The 16,628-nt window shown below is 53.2% G+C and overlaps 1 protein-coding gene across 2 annotated transcripts in view; it reads left to right on the top strand.

The window, feature by feature from the left end:
• Positions 1-16,628, top strand: part of Spns2 (sphingolipid transporter 2) — a 37,729-nt gene that overhangs the window by 2,130 nt on the left and 18,971 nt on the right. For both annotated transcript variants that reach the window (XM_021213733.1, XM_029545746.1), the window contains exon 2: positions 12,993-13,058. In XM_021213733.1, coding sequence (XP_021069392.1) covers positions 12,993-13,058 — 66 coding nt within the window. The remainder of the gene's footprint in view (positions 1-12,992; positions 13,059-16,628) is intronic.

The raw sequence follows: 16,628 nt of genomic DNA, 5'->3' as shown, positions 1-16,628 counted from the left end.
GCCCTCACTTTGCAAACCAGGCTCTTTCCAGCTGGGGGAAGTCAGGCCCTTGGTTGGCCCTATCCATTGCCCAGCAGGGTGATCAGCAAAGCAGGAGTTAGATACACACTGTGTATCTCAGATCTCCCCCCTTTTTCCCCCCAGCCTGGCTTGAGTCTCTTCTCTCTCTTTGGAAATATTGTTATGGCTTTTAGTTCTGTCATGCTTGTTTTATTATGGCCCCAGGCCACTACTTCTGAGGTTCCTAGAGGAACCCATGGCCAGGGGCAGAGAGGGGAAGGTGGGATCAAGGAGTGGGGTCTTATCTACCTTTACCAATACTTGGGTCAGAGTGGGAGAATGAGATAGCAGATTTCTGGCGAACTGATTGGGGCAGGGGGGCAATGCAGTTGGAGAGGGAGGCCTGGAAGGCTCTGGACATACACTGACTGAGCTGTGTATCTCTCAGTGTCCTGCCCAGTGTGGAAGCTTGTGCACTACCCCCACCCCACCCCCAACACACAGACATCATTTCCTCTCCGGATAAGCCTGCCTCCCTTTCTTTATGATGGCCTTCCCTCCCCCTGCCCCTGAGTTCAGTTTTTAGGAATATTTACAATCTCTATGGTGACTACCATGGCTTTCAGGGTCTTGTGCCAGGACCTGAGTCCACCTGTTGCCTGCTGGTCCTGCTGGGACAGAGGCAGGCATGTAGACACTGCTGTGTGGGCACTTTTGATGTTTGTGCCCACCTGACCCCTAAGAACCTCACAGTCTGGCCCCAGCAGCCTCATCAAAGCACGGGGAGTTTCTGCTTTTCTTTATATCCTTCCTGTACAGTTCTGTTTGCTCATAGCATAGCCAGTTCTGTCCAGAGGAGCACAATGCAAGCTACATACGAATGCCAAAATGTCTGGTTTTCAGACAGAAAGAGAGCAGGTGCAATTATTATAATTTATTTGTATGCGGGCACGGGTGAGCACAAGTTCCTGTGGGTGCACATATGTATGTATGTGGGTGGGTGGGTATGGAGACCGGAAATCAGTCTCAGGTGTGGTTCCCCAGCAGTGCCCCACTCTGAGTCCGGGTCTCTCTTTGGCCTGGAGCTTGCTGATTGGGCTAGAGTGGCTGGCTAGTGAGTGCTCTGGAGACACCTGTCTCTTCTCCCCAGTGCTGATTACAAGCACGCAGGAGCACAATAGCATGCTGTTGAGCCTGGCGTTTTAAAAACTATTTAGTTTGCATGTGGGTGGGTGTAGAGGTCAGAGGACAGCTAACAGGGATTGGGTTTCTCCTTCCACATTGAGTTCTGGGAATCGGACTCAAGTTGTTAGTTTTGATAGCAAAACCCCTTATTCTCCAGTCACCCTCCCCCACCGGACCCCATGGGTTCTAAGGTTAAAACTCAGGCCTTCGTGTATCAAGCACTTTAGTAGACCAAGCAATCTATCTCCTCTGCCCTAAATAATACATTTTATTTAATAGGACACGTCCGACAAATTTGTTGTTATTCTGAGATATTTTACATTTCCTTTCATACTGTCTTCCACATCGCTGGATGATTTGGATTGACTGTCCCATCCTGGGTCAGACTCACAGTGGCTGGGTCACGGGGGGGGGGGGGGATATAGTGCAGGGTCCGAGTCTTTGCCACCCGAGTTCGCATCCAGCTGCATCTGTTTACCAGTTTTCCAGTTGTGTGGCCTTCCAGTCGTCACCAGAGCCTTCTGTGGGCCGAGTCCTCCTCCACCTTGGGTGGTATGGAATGAATGAGAATGTACCCGCAGCACCTGGGCGGAGGCCAGATACCTGGGAGGCCTTCACAAAATGTCAGCTGTCTGTTCTTTCAGGCAGAGGCCCGAGCGGTGTCCCTAACCAGCATGCCTTTCCTCATTCTCTCTGTCTGTGACAGTCCTTCTCTGGCTGTCCTTCGGGATACCTTTGTGAGAGCCCCTCCCTTCTGCACCAGGGCTGGTCTAGGTCCTGGGAACTGCAGTGGCCTCTGCCTCTGTGTTAGCATTCCCAGCGCCACCCCGTGATCCAGGTAATTATGGGCTCTCCTTAATCCATGGGAACCCCCTTAGGGCAGTCTGCCTCAGACTTGGGAAGGAGGCCTGGGTCCCAATTCTCTGCTCCCAAGTCCTGGTTCTCTTGGATAACACTGAGTTAGCCCAGCAACCTGGTCGATTTCCTTCTTGAACAGATGGAGAAAAAGACAGAGGTACCTGTGGCTTCCAGGCCAGGAGGCAAGTCTCCTTTCTGACTCTGCTTCCTGGAGCTAGAGTGGCCTCTCCCCATAAGCTCTCATCTTCCAAGGGTGGTCATACTTGGCTCCTGGAAGCAGGCCCAGCCAAAGAGAGCTGTCCTGGACTCTAATTGTGGTTGACGAGTGACAGTTTGATAACCAACATCCTTCCCCAACTTCTTCAGAGCACCTGTGGTCTTCCCAAGACCTATTTCCTGTCCCTCTGATCCAGCCGGTGGCACCTGGAGTTGGGCGTCATTGTGGGGGCTGGTGAGGAGAGACAGAGCCTTGCCCTGGGGGAGTCCTTTTCTGCCAAAGAAGCTGAGACCAGTATCCATGGCAACCACTCACTAACACAAGCCCAGAAGGAATGATGAGCTCGGGGACCCTGCCAGGAACACAGGCCTGGCAGGCGTGGGGCTTCCCTTGAGCTTCAGGGCTGGGTCCTGAGCTGTGGTGCCAGGCTGGGGCCCACTCTTCTTCAAGCTCTTTGTTTTCCCACCTAGTTGAGTCTGTGTAGGGCAGACATATGGGGAAACTGAGGCCCGGGGTATCAAACCACACTTCAGGGTCTTGCGGCTCTATCACTGCCACTCTGGATAGAGACGGTCACCCTAAGGATAAACATGGCTCTTATCACCTTGGGAATCCCTATCCTGTCTGCCGCACGGCTGCACTGTGAGGAAATCCCTACCAGGGCTCTGGGTGTGGTATCCAGATCAGCTGTGCCCGGGTGAGCTTCAGAGTCCCGGAATGCCAGGTGACTCAAGGCGGACTGGCCAGCCTCATGCCTCTGCTTTCCTTCTCGAGGCTCTTCCCGTTGTTCCCGCCGGCACCTCTACCGTTGGCTCTCAGAGGTCAGTCCCTCCTCACAGGAAGTACCCAGGGCTCCTGACAGCCTGGCTAGGCCTCGGTGTCCCGTCTCGTGGTTGGGACAGGAAGGCTGCAAGGTCTGTAGGTCACAGCCTCGTCTGATACGGAGCCTAGTCTGATATAGTGCTGTGGACAGTTGGGTCTGTTTGGAGAGGGGACACCCTCATCCCTTCCTCAGATCCTTTGACTGTAGGAAGTGGCTTTTGTTTCTGCTCAGGCATGGGGGCCTGAAACCTTGAGGACAGACTGAGCTAACAAAGGAGGCAAACCGAATCCTGGTCCCTTCCCTAGACTCCGAGTGACTTCTGTGCTACATGGCCTGCTGCTTACTGGCTTTGCCAGACGAAGCCGTCTTGGCTGTGTGAGTCAAGGTGTCTCCTATCCCCAAATCAATGTTCAATGATTTTATTCTTGTGTGTGTGTGTGTGTGTGTGTGTGTGTGTGTGTCACTCCAAAGGTGGTGTGGGCACTTGGTCTCAGAAAAACCTTTCTGCTATCTCTGGCTCTCCCTAGACCTCCGTCTCCCAGAACCATCAACCGTGGACCCCAGGAGCTGCAATCACTGACTTCAGTTTCCCTGCGGATCTTGTCAGTGTCTGCTCTTGTTTCAGAAAGTTTTTCTCCTCTCTGGTCTGAGCCAGGTGTCTGACACACACTTTTTTCTTTCTTTTCTTTTCTTTTCTTTTTTTTTTTTTTTTTTTTTTTTTTTTTTTTTTTTTTTTTTTTTTTTTTTTTTTTTTTTGTTTTTGTTTTTCAAGACAGGGTTTCTCTGTGTAGCCCTGGCTGTCCTGGAACTCACTCTGTAGACCAGGCTGGCCTCGAACTCAGAAATCCGCCTGCCTCTGCCTCCCGAGTGCTGGGATTAAAGGCATGCGCCACCACGCCTGGCGACACTTTAGTTTTTAAAAAAATTTAGATTTTTTTTTTTTTTTTTTTTTGTGCTTTGCCTGCATATACATCCCGTGCTTGCCTTATGCCCAGGGATGGGGTGAGAAGAAGAGATCGGATACCCCGGAACAGGAGTAAGAGATGCTTGTGGGTCACCATGTAGGTGCTGGGAACTGAACCTGGATCCTGTGCAATGCAAGGGCAACAAGTACTCTCAACCACTGAGCGATCTCTCCATCAATCCCTTCTTCCTCTTTGAGGCAGAATTTCTCAGGCAGGCAGCTTAGGCTGGCCTTGAACCTGCTATACAGCTGAGGATGACTTTGAACTCCTGATCCTCTTGCCTTTACCTCCCAAATGCTGGGATTATAGATGTGTGCTGCCATCCCCAGTTTATGAAGTGCTAGGATTCAGACCCATGCTAGGCAAGCACTCTACCAACTGAGCTACACCCTTAGCCCAGCTCCAGGTTTTATTTATTTAATTAATTTAACAAATTTTACATTTATTTATCATGCGTGCACATGTACCATAGCAGGCTTGTGGAAGTCAGAGGACAACTTACAGGAGTTGTTTCTTTCCTTCCACAATGTGGATGCCAGGGTTGAACTCTGGTCATCAGGCTCGGTGTCAGTACCTTTACCTGATGAGCCGTATCTCCCAGTTTTAAATTGCCTGGTTTTGTTTTTGTTTCTATCACGGCACATGTCCCCTCGATAGAGTCACTGTCTCCCTCCAGCCTCAAGAGGCTGACATATCTGTGATCTCAGTGTGCATGGGAGGCGGGCACAGGCTTGGGTAGCAGTTAGATGACCCAGCCCGGCCAACCTCAGGACACCTTCTTTGGGATGGGCAGGGCACTGGTTAGCTGGACAGGCAGAGGATCAGGCCCCCACGAAGAGGCTGAGGCTCTATGGCCATAGCCGGTTTGTGGATTCTGTCCTTTTATCCTGGCCAGGGTGCACAATGAGCCTCTGAGCTGGCATTTCCTGGAAGGAAGTGAGACGAAGTGGGGCAGGGTTGTCCTTGTCTGCCCAGTCTTCAGTCTGGACAATGGGGGACTCCTCATCCCAGGTGGAGCCACTTCTAGGCATTCAGGAGGACATTTGGGAGGGCACCATGGTGGTGGCTTTCTTTCCCTGTCTCGCCTGTGGAGAAGGCTGGGGTTGGCCCTGCAGTGAGATCCTGTGAAGCAGAGAGCCCGTCTGCTGGAAGTCTGCTCCTCTTCTGTTGCTAGGAGGGGGTGAGCAGGCAAGGATAGTGCACGGCCAGAACTGGGGCACAGGGAACGCAGTCTTGGTCTCTATCTCTCCTTCTGCCCTCAGCTCGGCTGCAGAACTTGCTCCAGTCTCCCTGCGCTCAGCTGTGGTCAGTCTCTGTGTCACTGTTGAATGAGACTTCCAGGCAAGCATCAGGATTTGGCTGAGTAGATTATGAGGGACAAGGCCTGGGCAGAGGGGGTCGCTTCTGTCAAGGATGTAAGGACAACTGGTGTGGGTGTCGAGAGGAGACTTGGATTGACAGTGCAAGTTCAGGCAAAGCCCCAGAGATTGGAAGCCAGCTCAGCCAAGCTCCTGCTTGGTCCCTGGCTGTTGTCCCATGTACCTCAGGCTCTGTGGTTACTAGTGAAGGACACAGAAGGCTTGAGCCAACCCAACTCAGACCTCTTATCTCTTCCCTCTACACTTTTCCCCAGGCCTTGGCCTCCTATCACCTTGATGGTCATACTGCCACACCTCTGAGGGTCAAGATAAGGCTGTGGCCACCTTGTCCCTGGCCCCTGGTGATCTGGGGAGTTGCTGGTCCAGGCCAGGGCTGTGTGGCTAAACTGGGAAGGAGTGGCCGTGCAGTGCCCCCAAATTGCTAAGGCTGAGTCTGGTTCCAGGAAAGGCAGCCCCAAATGATAGAGTAGAACCACAGGCCAGTGGCTGGTCCCACCCACCCTGGCAGGAGTTAGATGAGGAGGGGCATCTCCAAGGCTGTTGGAGGTCTGTGGGAGGTCTCTAGAGTAGGGAGGGGTTTTTCTAGGGTCCAAGGCTCCATCCAGGCTAGGGCTCTTTACCAACATGGCCCCAGCCAGAGTCACCCTACACTGTGTTGATATTAATGGCTTTAGCTTTTCAGGGCAGTGTTGGAGAAGTGGGCTCACCGTGTGTGAGTTTAGAACATACTCAGTGAGGTTGTGTGAGGATGCCAGGGCACTTTTTAAGTCAGCAGCCGAGGCTATGAGGACGGGGCAGATGGGTTGATCAGCTTGTTCCTGAAGGACAGGCAGAGGTTGGTCTGAGAGTGTGTGTGCCTGGGCTGGGTCCCCAGGCTGTGGCTTCCTGGCCGTAGCCACCCAGAGCCAGGCTCTTGAGCCTCTGTAATTACCAGGTTAGAAGCTGCCAAGCACTGAATGGGAAATACTCCCACAGGGAGCCAGTGCCGAGGCTGCCACACAGGGACCAGGTTTCTGAGGGGACTGACAGGAGGCAGGGTGGGCATCCCTTCAGGTCCCTAGGACCTGCTTTTCCAGATATCCACCTCAGTTCAGAGAAAGGAAACCCGAAAGGATAGTTGTCTACGCTGCAGCTGTTTCCTGCCCCTCTACTTAAATATCAGGGGTAACCATCTGACATTCATGGAGTACCTACCATGTGCCAGGCACCATTCTAAACAGTTCACGTGGACTAACCTGCGCAAGCCTCCTAGCAATCATGGGAAGCAAAATTAAGTTGTAAAGATGGGAACTAGCTCAGAGAGGTTAAGTAGCTTTCCTATAGTCACACAGCAGGGAAGGTAGAAAAGGTAGGATTTAAACCCAGATGGTCTGGCCCTGTAGACCCTGAGGACTCAGCTAAGCTGACTGCTGCTTAGGGAAAGCCTGAGGCAGGTGAATGTGGCTTGGGGGACAGGTGTGAGTGCCACACAGACTGTTCTGGATAGTCAAGTAGGAAGAGCTCTTAAAATCATTCTGTCTTGACCTTGGATCTGAGGCTGCCTAAGGCAGGGCTTCCAAGGGCAGTGCACCTTTTTTACTTTACTTTTTTTTGGGGGGAGGTTGGGTTATATGTAGAATAGGCTGAGATTAAAGGGGTGCATCACCACACCCAGAAGTGTGACCTTTTAAAGACTCTGGTGTCAACAGGATGGGCTTGGCTAGAGGAGGCCTGGCATCCTGAATCAGGGGTTGGTCTCTTCGGGCTACTGCTCATGATGGGGGTTCCCCAGGAGCCTCTGGGACAGCTGGAATATGAGTGGGGACAAAGAGTGCACAGCGCTAGGGTTTCCTGAGGGTCACAGGCAAGAGCCTCAGAGGCGTAAAAGATACCCTGGTGGGTATGACCTTGGAGGATGAAATAGATCTTAATAAGTAGCACTGGACATCTCAGGAAGGGGCATGGCTGTGCTTGGGACTGTGAAGGGCCAGTCACATGGACTACTGATTTGCCTGGCCAGTGACTTTTGGCCACTGTGTTTATAGATTTTCGGTGCTGGGAACCAATCTGTAGCTTAAGCACACTAGGCAAGTGTTCTGCCACTGAGCTACATCCTCAGCCCTCTCTTTACTTAAAAATCAATCAATCAATCAATCAATCAGTCAGTCAATCAATCTATTTTTATCTTTAGACAGGGTTCCCCTATGTAGCCCTGGCTGTCCTGGAACTCACTACATAAACCAGGGTTACCTCCAACTCAGAGATCAGTTTGCCTCTGCCTACCGAGTTGGGGGGATTAAAGTTGGGGTATGTACCGCCATGCCTGCTTTCTTTACTTTTTATATTTTATGACACTGCACCAGGCCTAACAGGGATGGCATATTGTAAAGCAGGCACCCTCTTTAAGAGTGACTGAAAGTCCTGGGCAGGTTTCCGACCAACCTAGTTTCTCCATTCTGTCCATTTATTCGGGAAAGAAATGTGCGTTCAGAAAAGTGAGTAGTCACAGCTAGAGCTTGGTGCTCTGTGCCTGTGTGCGTGTGCGTGTGCGTGTGAGTGTGCGTGTGCATGACAAGTCAGGTCACATCAGCCATAGAGAACCATAGGCTCTGGGCCGTCGTGGGCAGGGGGTCAGCATCCTTCAAGCACTCTTCACCTTGTTCTGGTGTGTTGTGGTACCACTGAGCCAGAGGCTGAGTCAGCAGATCTCAAGGAAGTTGTGGGTGAGTCTGAAGCACGCGGCCAGAGCTGACATCCACCAGGCCGGCGGCAGCATTAGCCCCTTGAGTCCAGGAATAACCTTGAGGATTCTAGAGGCTCAGTCTAGGACCTGGAACCCAGCTAGTGATGGCTAAATGTTTGTGAGGTTTAGCTGCAGGAGGGTCGAACAGGAGCAAGCAAGGGCTAGAAGCAGGAAAACTGCCAGCTAGGCTAAGCAGTGAAGAAGAAAAGAAACTGGACTTGTTTGTGGGGCTTGGGGCTTTCAGGGGGGGCTACAGGTGACACCTAGGGTAGCCTGGGTGTTCAGTGGCTTTGCTTAGGGGGCGGAGCCCGCTGGCAGCTGTGGAACTGGAGGATAAGAAGAGAGTCGGTGAACCACCAGGGGTCGGGGCTGGGGGGCGTTGCCCATCCTGAATGAGGACACAATTTGGAGGGCAGAATTCTATTTTTGTCTTGTTTTGTTTGGAGGGTCTTATTCAACCCAGGCCCGCCTTGAACTTGACATATAGCCAAGGCAATCCTCCTGTCTCTCTACCTCTTGGGTGATGGGATTAGAGGTACCACGTACCACCATACTTAGTATATGAAGTATATCGAATTCAAGGCTTGGTGTGTGCTAGGCAGGCCGTCTAGCAACTAAGCCACATCCCCAGACTCATGGGGGAGGCAATTTTAAGAGCTGCCTCTGTGAAGGAGGGAGGGGTGCTGGCCAAGTGGGCATGTTGGGGTGTACCCACAACGGGGATGCATGTGGCATGGAATGGCGGGTGGAGGCAGACACCAAGAAGAGGCTGAAAGCCGAGGTAGCAGATAGAGGCTGACAGATGCAGGGTCCAAATGAAGAGAGGAGAGCCTCCCCGGTCTGCTATTCCAGAATGTGTGCCCCTGGGAATGGAGACCCTGTGGCCAGGGAGCCCTTGTGAATGTGGGTTGGGTGGCTTCCTGGAGAGGTTAGCCGATGGCTGGAATAGGTGATGGTGGTGGGGACCTGCTGGGGTGGGAATCTCACCTTGCCCGCTGCCTGGCTGGAACTGGTGGGCCAGGAGGCTGAGCTTGGACTGAGCTGTGGGAAGCTGCTCCTGGGCGTGAGGCCCATTCTATGACCCAGCAAACCTCAGCCTCCAGGAAAGACTAAATGTAAGGCTGTGGTCAAAAAAGGGAGGATGTGTGTGCCTGCGCCAGGCTGGAGCCCAGAGGAAAATGTGAGCCAGCTGTGAGCTGCTGTGACACATGCTTCCCGTGCCAGTGGCTATCGGGATCCTGATCCCGTGTCACCCCGCCTCCCTCCAGGCCAGAAAGAGCAAATGACCTAGAAAGGCTCAGAGGGGTCTCTTTTGATGGAGCCCCTGACCCTCAAGAAGGTTACTCGGGCCTTACACCCACAGCATTAGGGCGTGCGCGGCAGAGGGGATTCCAAGCTTCCTGTGCCCTGGCTTCTAGACTTCCCAGGAGTTCCTGGGGACAGTGGATGCCTGTCTGCATGGGGGGAAATGGGAAAGGCTTCCTGGAGGCAGAAGCAAATGTCAATCTAGAAAACACTGGACAGGGAATGACCAGCTGGAAGGTTCTACAGATTTGATACAATGTCCTTCGCTGAAGGAGGGGTCTTTTTACTTCAGACCTATGCTCTTTCCTTGGCCGTGGGTGGACAGCCACAGCCTGGGGATGTGGGATGTGGGGTGTGGATCATTCTACTCCCTCCTGATCACCTATCCTTTTGGCTGCCTAACACTGAAGCTGTGACTGCCCTTGTTGTGAGTTCTAGAGCCTCACCGTGGCCTGTGCCCTACCCATGGTTTACCCATCAATCTCTACATCCACCCCACCCTCTGCTGTCCCTGGGGACCAGCACTGTGCTGGGCCCTGAACTAGGGGATGGATACAAAGCAGTAAGAGGCAGGGTGGCAAGGGAGTCGCGTTGCTTTTCATGGTAAACCTAGCGGCTGTGAGGGAATCTGGGTTTGGGTTTTTTTTCCTGCCTCCTGACAGAGCCCCAAACGTCATTGGAATTTTCAAAATAATTAGCATATTTGGCATGCTAATGTTGACTGATGGCAGTGCCCCCAGGGAGCCTCAGTGTAGGCCTGGTCACTGAAGGCCCAGGCAGGGTTGGAAGCCTGGACAGAAGGGGAGCTGAGCGCTGTGTCTCTGTGTCGATTACCACCCAGGGTCAATGAGTCAGGCCTGGAAACCAAGCCTCTGCAAAAATCCCAAAGGGCTGGAGGGAGGGCTGCTGGGAGGCTCCTGTGGGTGTTCCTGTAGGTGAGGTTTTAAGAAGTGAGGAGGCCTTGTGACCCTCTCCATGAGTCTCAACACAGGCATTGTTCTCTGTGTACTCTGAAATCTCTGTCACAGATGGGACTTGCGTGTGCGTGTGCGTGTGCGTGTGCGTGTGTGTGTGTGTGTGTGTGTGTGTGTGTGTGTGTGTGTTCCCCTGAGTTCTGTGAGCTGTGCTAGCAAATGAATTGAATTTGGGATTGTGGAAATCTCACAGGGCAGCCTGGGGGTTAAGATAAGCACCTGCGTTGGGGAACAGCCTGGGGACTAAGTCTTCACCCTGAGGTGGGTCTGATTACTCCTCAGGTGGATACTGTCAGAGCTGAAGTGTTCCCCCCCACTTGTGTCTGCTCCAGACGCCATGGCTTATGTGGTGTGTGGGGACCCCCTCCCTTGACCTCTGCTCACATAGGCCAACTGATATGAGAGTACAAAGAAACAAAGCTTGCTTTTTTTCCCTTCAGTATTCCAAGGCCTGGTTTCAAAGCCCATGGCCAGCCCGAGGTGCTAGATCACAGGGGCTTTCTTCCTCTCAGCTTTAGGTTATTCGTGTGCAGAAAGGAGGTGGCAACTCAAATGCCAGGCAAGTGGCACGATCAGATTTACCACTGAGAGCCTCTCTTCGGTACCAGAGTTGACCAGGAAACAATTGCTAATACATTAGTTCCCAGTCACAGTGGGTCCCATGAGCTTACCCCCATGACCATGTGCGTCTTCCCCTGTTGAACTAACTCATCCTGACCCATCTTCGGGATGGGTGCTCGTGTCAGAACGGACCAGCAAGCACTGGGCATTGATGGACTGAGGGTGGCAGGAGGAAGAGAAATAAGGGAAGTCTACTTAGAAGAGGAGGTGTGGACACCAGTCTTGCAGGGGTGGCAGGGATCACTATAGTGAGTAAGCCTTGGGCCAGGACAGAGAGGAGGTGTTTGGAGGGAAGCAGGCACTGGGTAGGTTGGGAGGTGGAGCTGTCACCAAGAAGTGGGGCGGGAGGGCAGGGTTGGCAGAACTGTGGACTTGTTTGTTGTCTGTGACCTGAGGAAGGGTTTGCACACAGAGGAGCCACAGGTGACGGTGACTGAGAGCCAGGCCTGGCTCACAAAAGAGGGCGGGCTGGGGGCTGGGAGGTGAGTGTGGGTGATTCCCCAAGGTTGGTACTGCCTCTTGGCCTCTGAGGCTGGTCAGGGTACCTCTGGTCCCACATAGTGACTGTGGCCATCTTCAGGCCTAGCTCCTACTATCCAGCGTTGTGGCAAGGGCATTGCCCCATTAGACCTTGGTTATTAAGTCATTAGCTGGGCCTCACACTGCCTCTTCATTACGGTAATTATGGAGAATCCACTCAGGGAATTAGAGAGAAGGCTGCTTTCTCCCAGCTGTCAGGCTGCCAGTCACCAGCTAGGCCTGGTCCCACAGCCACGGAGTCCCCTCAGACTCCCAGCGGAGTCTAGAGAGGGACAATGACATTTGGTGTCCCACCCCATCTTCTGTTCTAGAACCAGACACCATGCCCATCAACCCCTGTCTCCCCCTTTCGTGCTGGTAACGTTGAGCGTATGGCTCTTGTACCTTAGTTTCCTTACCTGTCCAGTGGGATAACAGTGCCAGTCTTGCAAGGTTAGATGAGTAATCCAGAAACACAAACCGCCCATCACCGGTAATGCTGTTATTGTCAGACAAAGCTCTAGGGTCCCCAAGGGCCTCTGCTCCGGTGCGGGCAGCTATTGAAGGGAGGGCGTTGTCTCTTCCTCTTCTCTTCCTAACCCCCTCTCTGTGGTAAAGGACTGTGGTCCTTCTGTCCACAGAGATAAGCCTGGTGGGACCTGGGGTAGGCTTCTGGGGGTGTGCTAACTCTGAGCACTTGGCTAAGAGCTACGGAAGCCCCCACGTAGCCATGGCTCTGTCTGTCAGCAGTGAATGGTTTGTAGGTTTTCTTTAGCTTCTGTTGACAGAGCCACAGTGGAAAGCAAAGGTTGTGGAAGCAGTCCTGGTCTCTGGGACCTTCCCCAGCCTAGGGTCTCCCTGAGGCATGTATCCTGTGTCTGGAAACTAGAGTCCTGGTCATGAGAGCAGGTATGAGTGTTGTGTGTGTGTGTGTGTGAGAGAGAGAGAGAGAGAGAGAGAGAGAGAGAGAGCGCTTGTGTAAATGTTGCTTTAAGTCACCTTCTCAATGTTCCTAGCCACGAGTCTTCTCCATAACTGGCTGTGGCTGCTCTCTGCTCCTTATCTGAGGACTTTGTGAACGGCAGAGAGCAGGGCCTGATCCCTCACCCAGGGTTGAGCCACAGGCAAGCCAAAGGTCAACCTCATTGAGTTACCACAGAGGAACCTCGCTCTGCTTCATACTTCAGGCTCCTTCCATGGCTGATGAGCAGACATCATGCCCAGCCTAAGCCTAGGAGGCCTTCAGTGGGGATATGTGGGAAGGCTGGCACCCCAAGCTGGCTAGCCTGGGCAGAGAGGAGGCCACAGCAGGGTGGGAATGCAGGAGATAAGCCAGGCTGGTCTGAGACCGAGGCAGCTAGTGGGTAATGGGAATGCCCTTGCATTGGACTTTGCAGTAAAGCACCCTCTGTTTTCCCCTCCAGGTGTTCTTCTGGACATCCAGCAGCACTTTGGGGTCAAGGACCGGGGCGCTGGCTTGCTGCAGTCAGGTGAGGCCTGTTCCTACCTCACTACCTGCCTGGGGTAGCGACTCTGCTCAGCCTTCCTACTCTTGGTCTATTCTGTCCTTGTATCAGAGTGAAGGTGGGCATCGCAGCACAGTCCCACTGCTGCCACCCACACTGGCTCTGCCCTTCTAAGCCTCAGCTTCTTTTCCTGTCAAACAAAACACAAGCATCTGCCCACGTGGGTATGAGAGACAACAGAGAGCACAGGGCTGGGCTGGAGCCCACCACGGTGACCCTTCCTTTGGGTTCCAAGGCATCATTGGTACCTGGGATCTTGGCCCAGTTGCTGTAAAGTGAGCCACTGATCTGGCTGATGCCAACTGAGCCTCAGAGGCCTGCTCCTGTCACCACCTCTCCTTCACGCCTTCAATCTGATCCACTTAGGAATCACCTCTTGAGTGACAAGGAATGCCACCAGCTATCAGCTTCTGAGGAACCTGAGGTTCTTCTTGAGTCTAGGTTCAGCCTGAGGGTCGCTGTCCCTCCTTCCTGAGATCCAAGTCTCCCAAGGGCCATCAGAGACAGGACCTGAGGTCTTCTGCACTATTGCAGATGTAACAGAGGCCACAGAGAAAGCTCACAGTGCAGCAGTCCCAGCCCATCAGCTCCTCTTCTGGAGATAGGAACTATGTCTCGCTTATCCTCGCGCTCCCTTTCAGGGTCCCTGTAGGATCTGTACTCTTGGCTCCCTGGCCTCCCTACTGGCTTTGACTATACCACCATGAGCTAAGCTGGTGCTTGAAGGCCTGCTGGAGACTCAGTCCCGTATGGGATCCCAGGTTCTCTGGTTCTGACTGGGCCCCAACCTTGCTGTGTGACTCCAGCCTGTCTCTGGGCCCTTGGTTCTGGAGTTCATCTGGCTTTGAGCCCTAGGCAGGCTGGTGTGTGGGAGAGCTCTGGTTTACATTCCAGCCCATGAACCCTTCCCCAGTCTGGCTGTTGTAGGAGGGTGGGGGTGGAGGGAATCTGCCTTGGAACCTGCCTGACCTGTCTGGGTGGCATTCCATATGCACAATGGCCCCTAGAGCTCAGGAATGACATGGCACGCAGCAGCACACAGCCCAGGCCCCTCAGCGGGCACCTGGACCCTGTCCCTGGGCAAAGATCCTAGATAGGGTCTATGGCTTAGAGAGAGACCTATTGACTGGCTCTGAACACTGAACTAAGTAGGGGCAAGGCCGTGTGGTCTTATGTCCCCATAGTGGTCAGGACCCTACCCCAGCAGCTGTGGCCTCCATCCAAGCCATGAGCCCAGGCCCTTCTTTCCCCTTCCTGGCTCCCCCTGGCTGGGCCGCCTTGCAGGTCTCTCCAGGCTTTAGACTCTGTACACAGTAATCACCCAGAGGAAGGGGTCCTGGCCAGTGGTCATATGGGAAGAATGGACTACACAGCTTTCTTAGACTCTGACATCTACTCCACATGGTCCCGGAGTTCCCAGGAAACTGGGTGAACCCCATCCCTCTGGTCCTAGCCTTGCTGATGATTTGGAAGGAGGCTGTACCCCAGCTTCCTTCATCATCTACCCTGAGTGTGGTCAGTCCTACATGGCCTCTCAGGGCCATAGAGCAGGTATCATCCCCAAAAGAATATGGGAGGTCAGGCCCTGTTTTCTTCAGCAGTACCTCCCGAGCCGGATTCTTGCTTCACGAAAGGGCACATGGCACCTTCTGACCTCCAGGGACCTGGCTGAAAGTGGACCAATACCCTACACGTATAGTCTCCTCTGATTCTTCCAGAACCCTAAAGGCTGTCTTTGCCAAGTTTACATTCTGGTGAACGAGGTGGTCCAAGGGAGAGGAGCAACTTGTTGAGGTCCTATGGTAGAAGGACCCTGTGGTTGATGGAGTTTGAGTGTTTGGCATCACCGTGTCCCTGTCACAGTGGGTACCTCCCAGCCTTCTCAGAGTCTCGTGAGTCCTTGCCCCATGGTCTTGACCTGCTCCCTGCAGTGTGTCCTCACCCTGTTGGCCACTTGAGCTGAGAAGCTGGACAAGCTCAACCAGGATGTGACTCAGTGGGTGCCAGAGCAAGGCACCTAATTGGCCTGTGCCCCAGGCACCTGTCTCTTCCCTGAGCCCGATAAGGTCAGAGCTGGTGTAGGGCGCCAGCTAGGTGTTGCTGCTTGCCCGGATCAAAGGGCCAGGGCTGAGAACAGCACCAGCTTATTTGTGGGCTCCAGGGGCTTTGGGGCTGGGAGACATGTGAGGAGATAGAGGCTTTGGCTTGGGCTTGCCCCTTCTTTTACCCCCTGGGAAGGTGTCCATTGTCAGCATCCCCTTGTACTCTGCTGCTGTCTCAGCTCTACCTCAGTAGCAGCCACACAGTAGAACTCCAGCCATTGGGGGAGCTCCCACAGCCCACGTTGAAAGGGGTAGCAGCTACACAAACAGTTCCTTGGCATGCCCTGGGCTGGGTGCTATTCATGCTTAGACCCTGCAGGCAAGCAGATCCCCTCTCTCAGTGGGAGTAGAAAATGCTTTTCAGTTACCTCTCAGGTGCAGGGTCCAGCGTGGGAGGTGGATAGAGGGCAGAGTGTGTACCTAGCTGTAACTGGCGGCAGGTGAGAAGGCCTTTCCTGAAGAGGGGACATTTCGGTGGGGCTTTTTTTCATGCATGGGAAAGGACATCTGGTCAGTTCATCGGTAGATATCAGAGCCCCACCCCCACCCACCTACACCTTGCTCTCCAAGCTCAAGAAAATATGAAGAGAAAACCTGTTTAAATTACATAGCTGCACTTGAAAGCTAAAGCTAACAGGGAATTCCCAGGTGCCAGAAGCAAAGAGCTGAAGTCAAAAGCTGGTGTGGGAGATGGAGCTGAAGTCATGTTTCAGAGCTCGGAGGGCAGTTGTATCTGCTGGGCACTTGGCAGCGTTCATAATGACATTTTCACAAAATTTTCAAACACACGCAGCACAGGATATCAAAGCAGGCTTCCCCCAAATGCTGGTTCTATAGCTCCCAGTGCATTGCTGGTCATCTTCCAGGTTGGTGGCTTTTTACCCGAAGCTCAGACTGGCGCTAGCTTAGATTTTCAGGGTCACAAGACTGACTCAGTGTCCTGCCAGGACTCGGACAAGCTCCCGGACCCCAAGCTTGTCCAGGCTGGCAGACAGCTCAACTGGTAGAGGTCCTACTCCAAGCAGATGTTGCCTGCCTGCCTCCGACTTTCTGCAGAGAGCCTGGTGCCAGTCCCAGTGGCCTCCAGCCTGCTACACACTCTTTTTTCCATAGAAGCCATTTGTTTCCAGGGACCCCAGTGAAAGCAAATCCAAATGGCTCTTTAGGGAAGCCTTCGTGATCCAAAGCTGACACGGACACAGTGACGGTGCTCCCTGAAGACAAACTCACATTCGAAGTGAACGGTGTACAGCAGGACAGAGTATGTGAAGAGTGTATGGTGTAGTGGTAGAGTGCTTACCTCACAGACACAAGGCCTTCCAGTCCATTCCCAGCACCAGGCGAAAAATACAGATGCCACAGGCAACTCACCTTTGTGAGAGACTTGCAGCTGGTCCTGGAAGCAGCCTGAAGAGCTATAGACAATAGTCTT

The sequence above is a fragment of the Mus pahari genome, chromosome 14 (assembly GCF_900095145.1).
Source record: "Mus pahari chromosome 14, PAHARI_EIJ_v1.1, whole genome shotgun sequence".
In the NCBI taxonomy this organism is placed as follows: domain Eukaryota; kingdom Metazoa; phylum Chordata; class Mammalia; order Rodentia; family Muridae; genus Mus; species Mus pahari.
The sequence above is the reverse complement of the archived record's forward strand: the minus strand, read 5'-3'. Positions and strand labels throughout refer to the sequence as shown.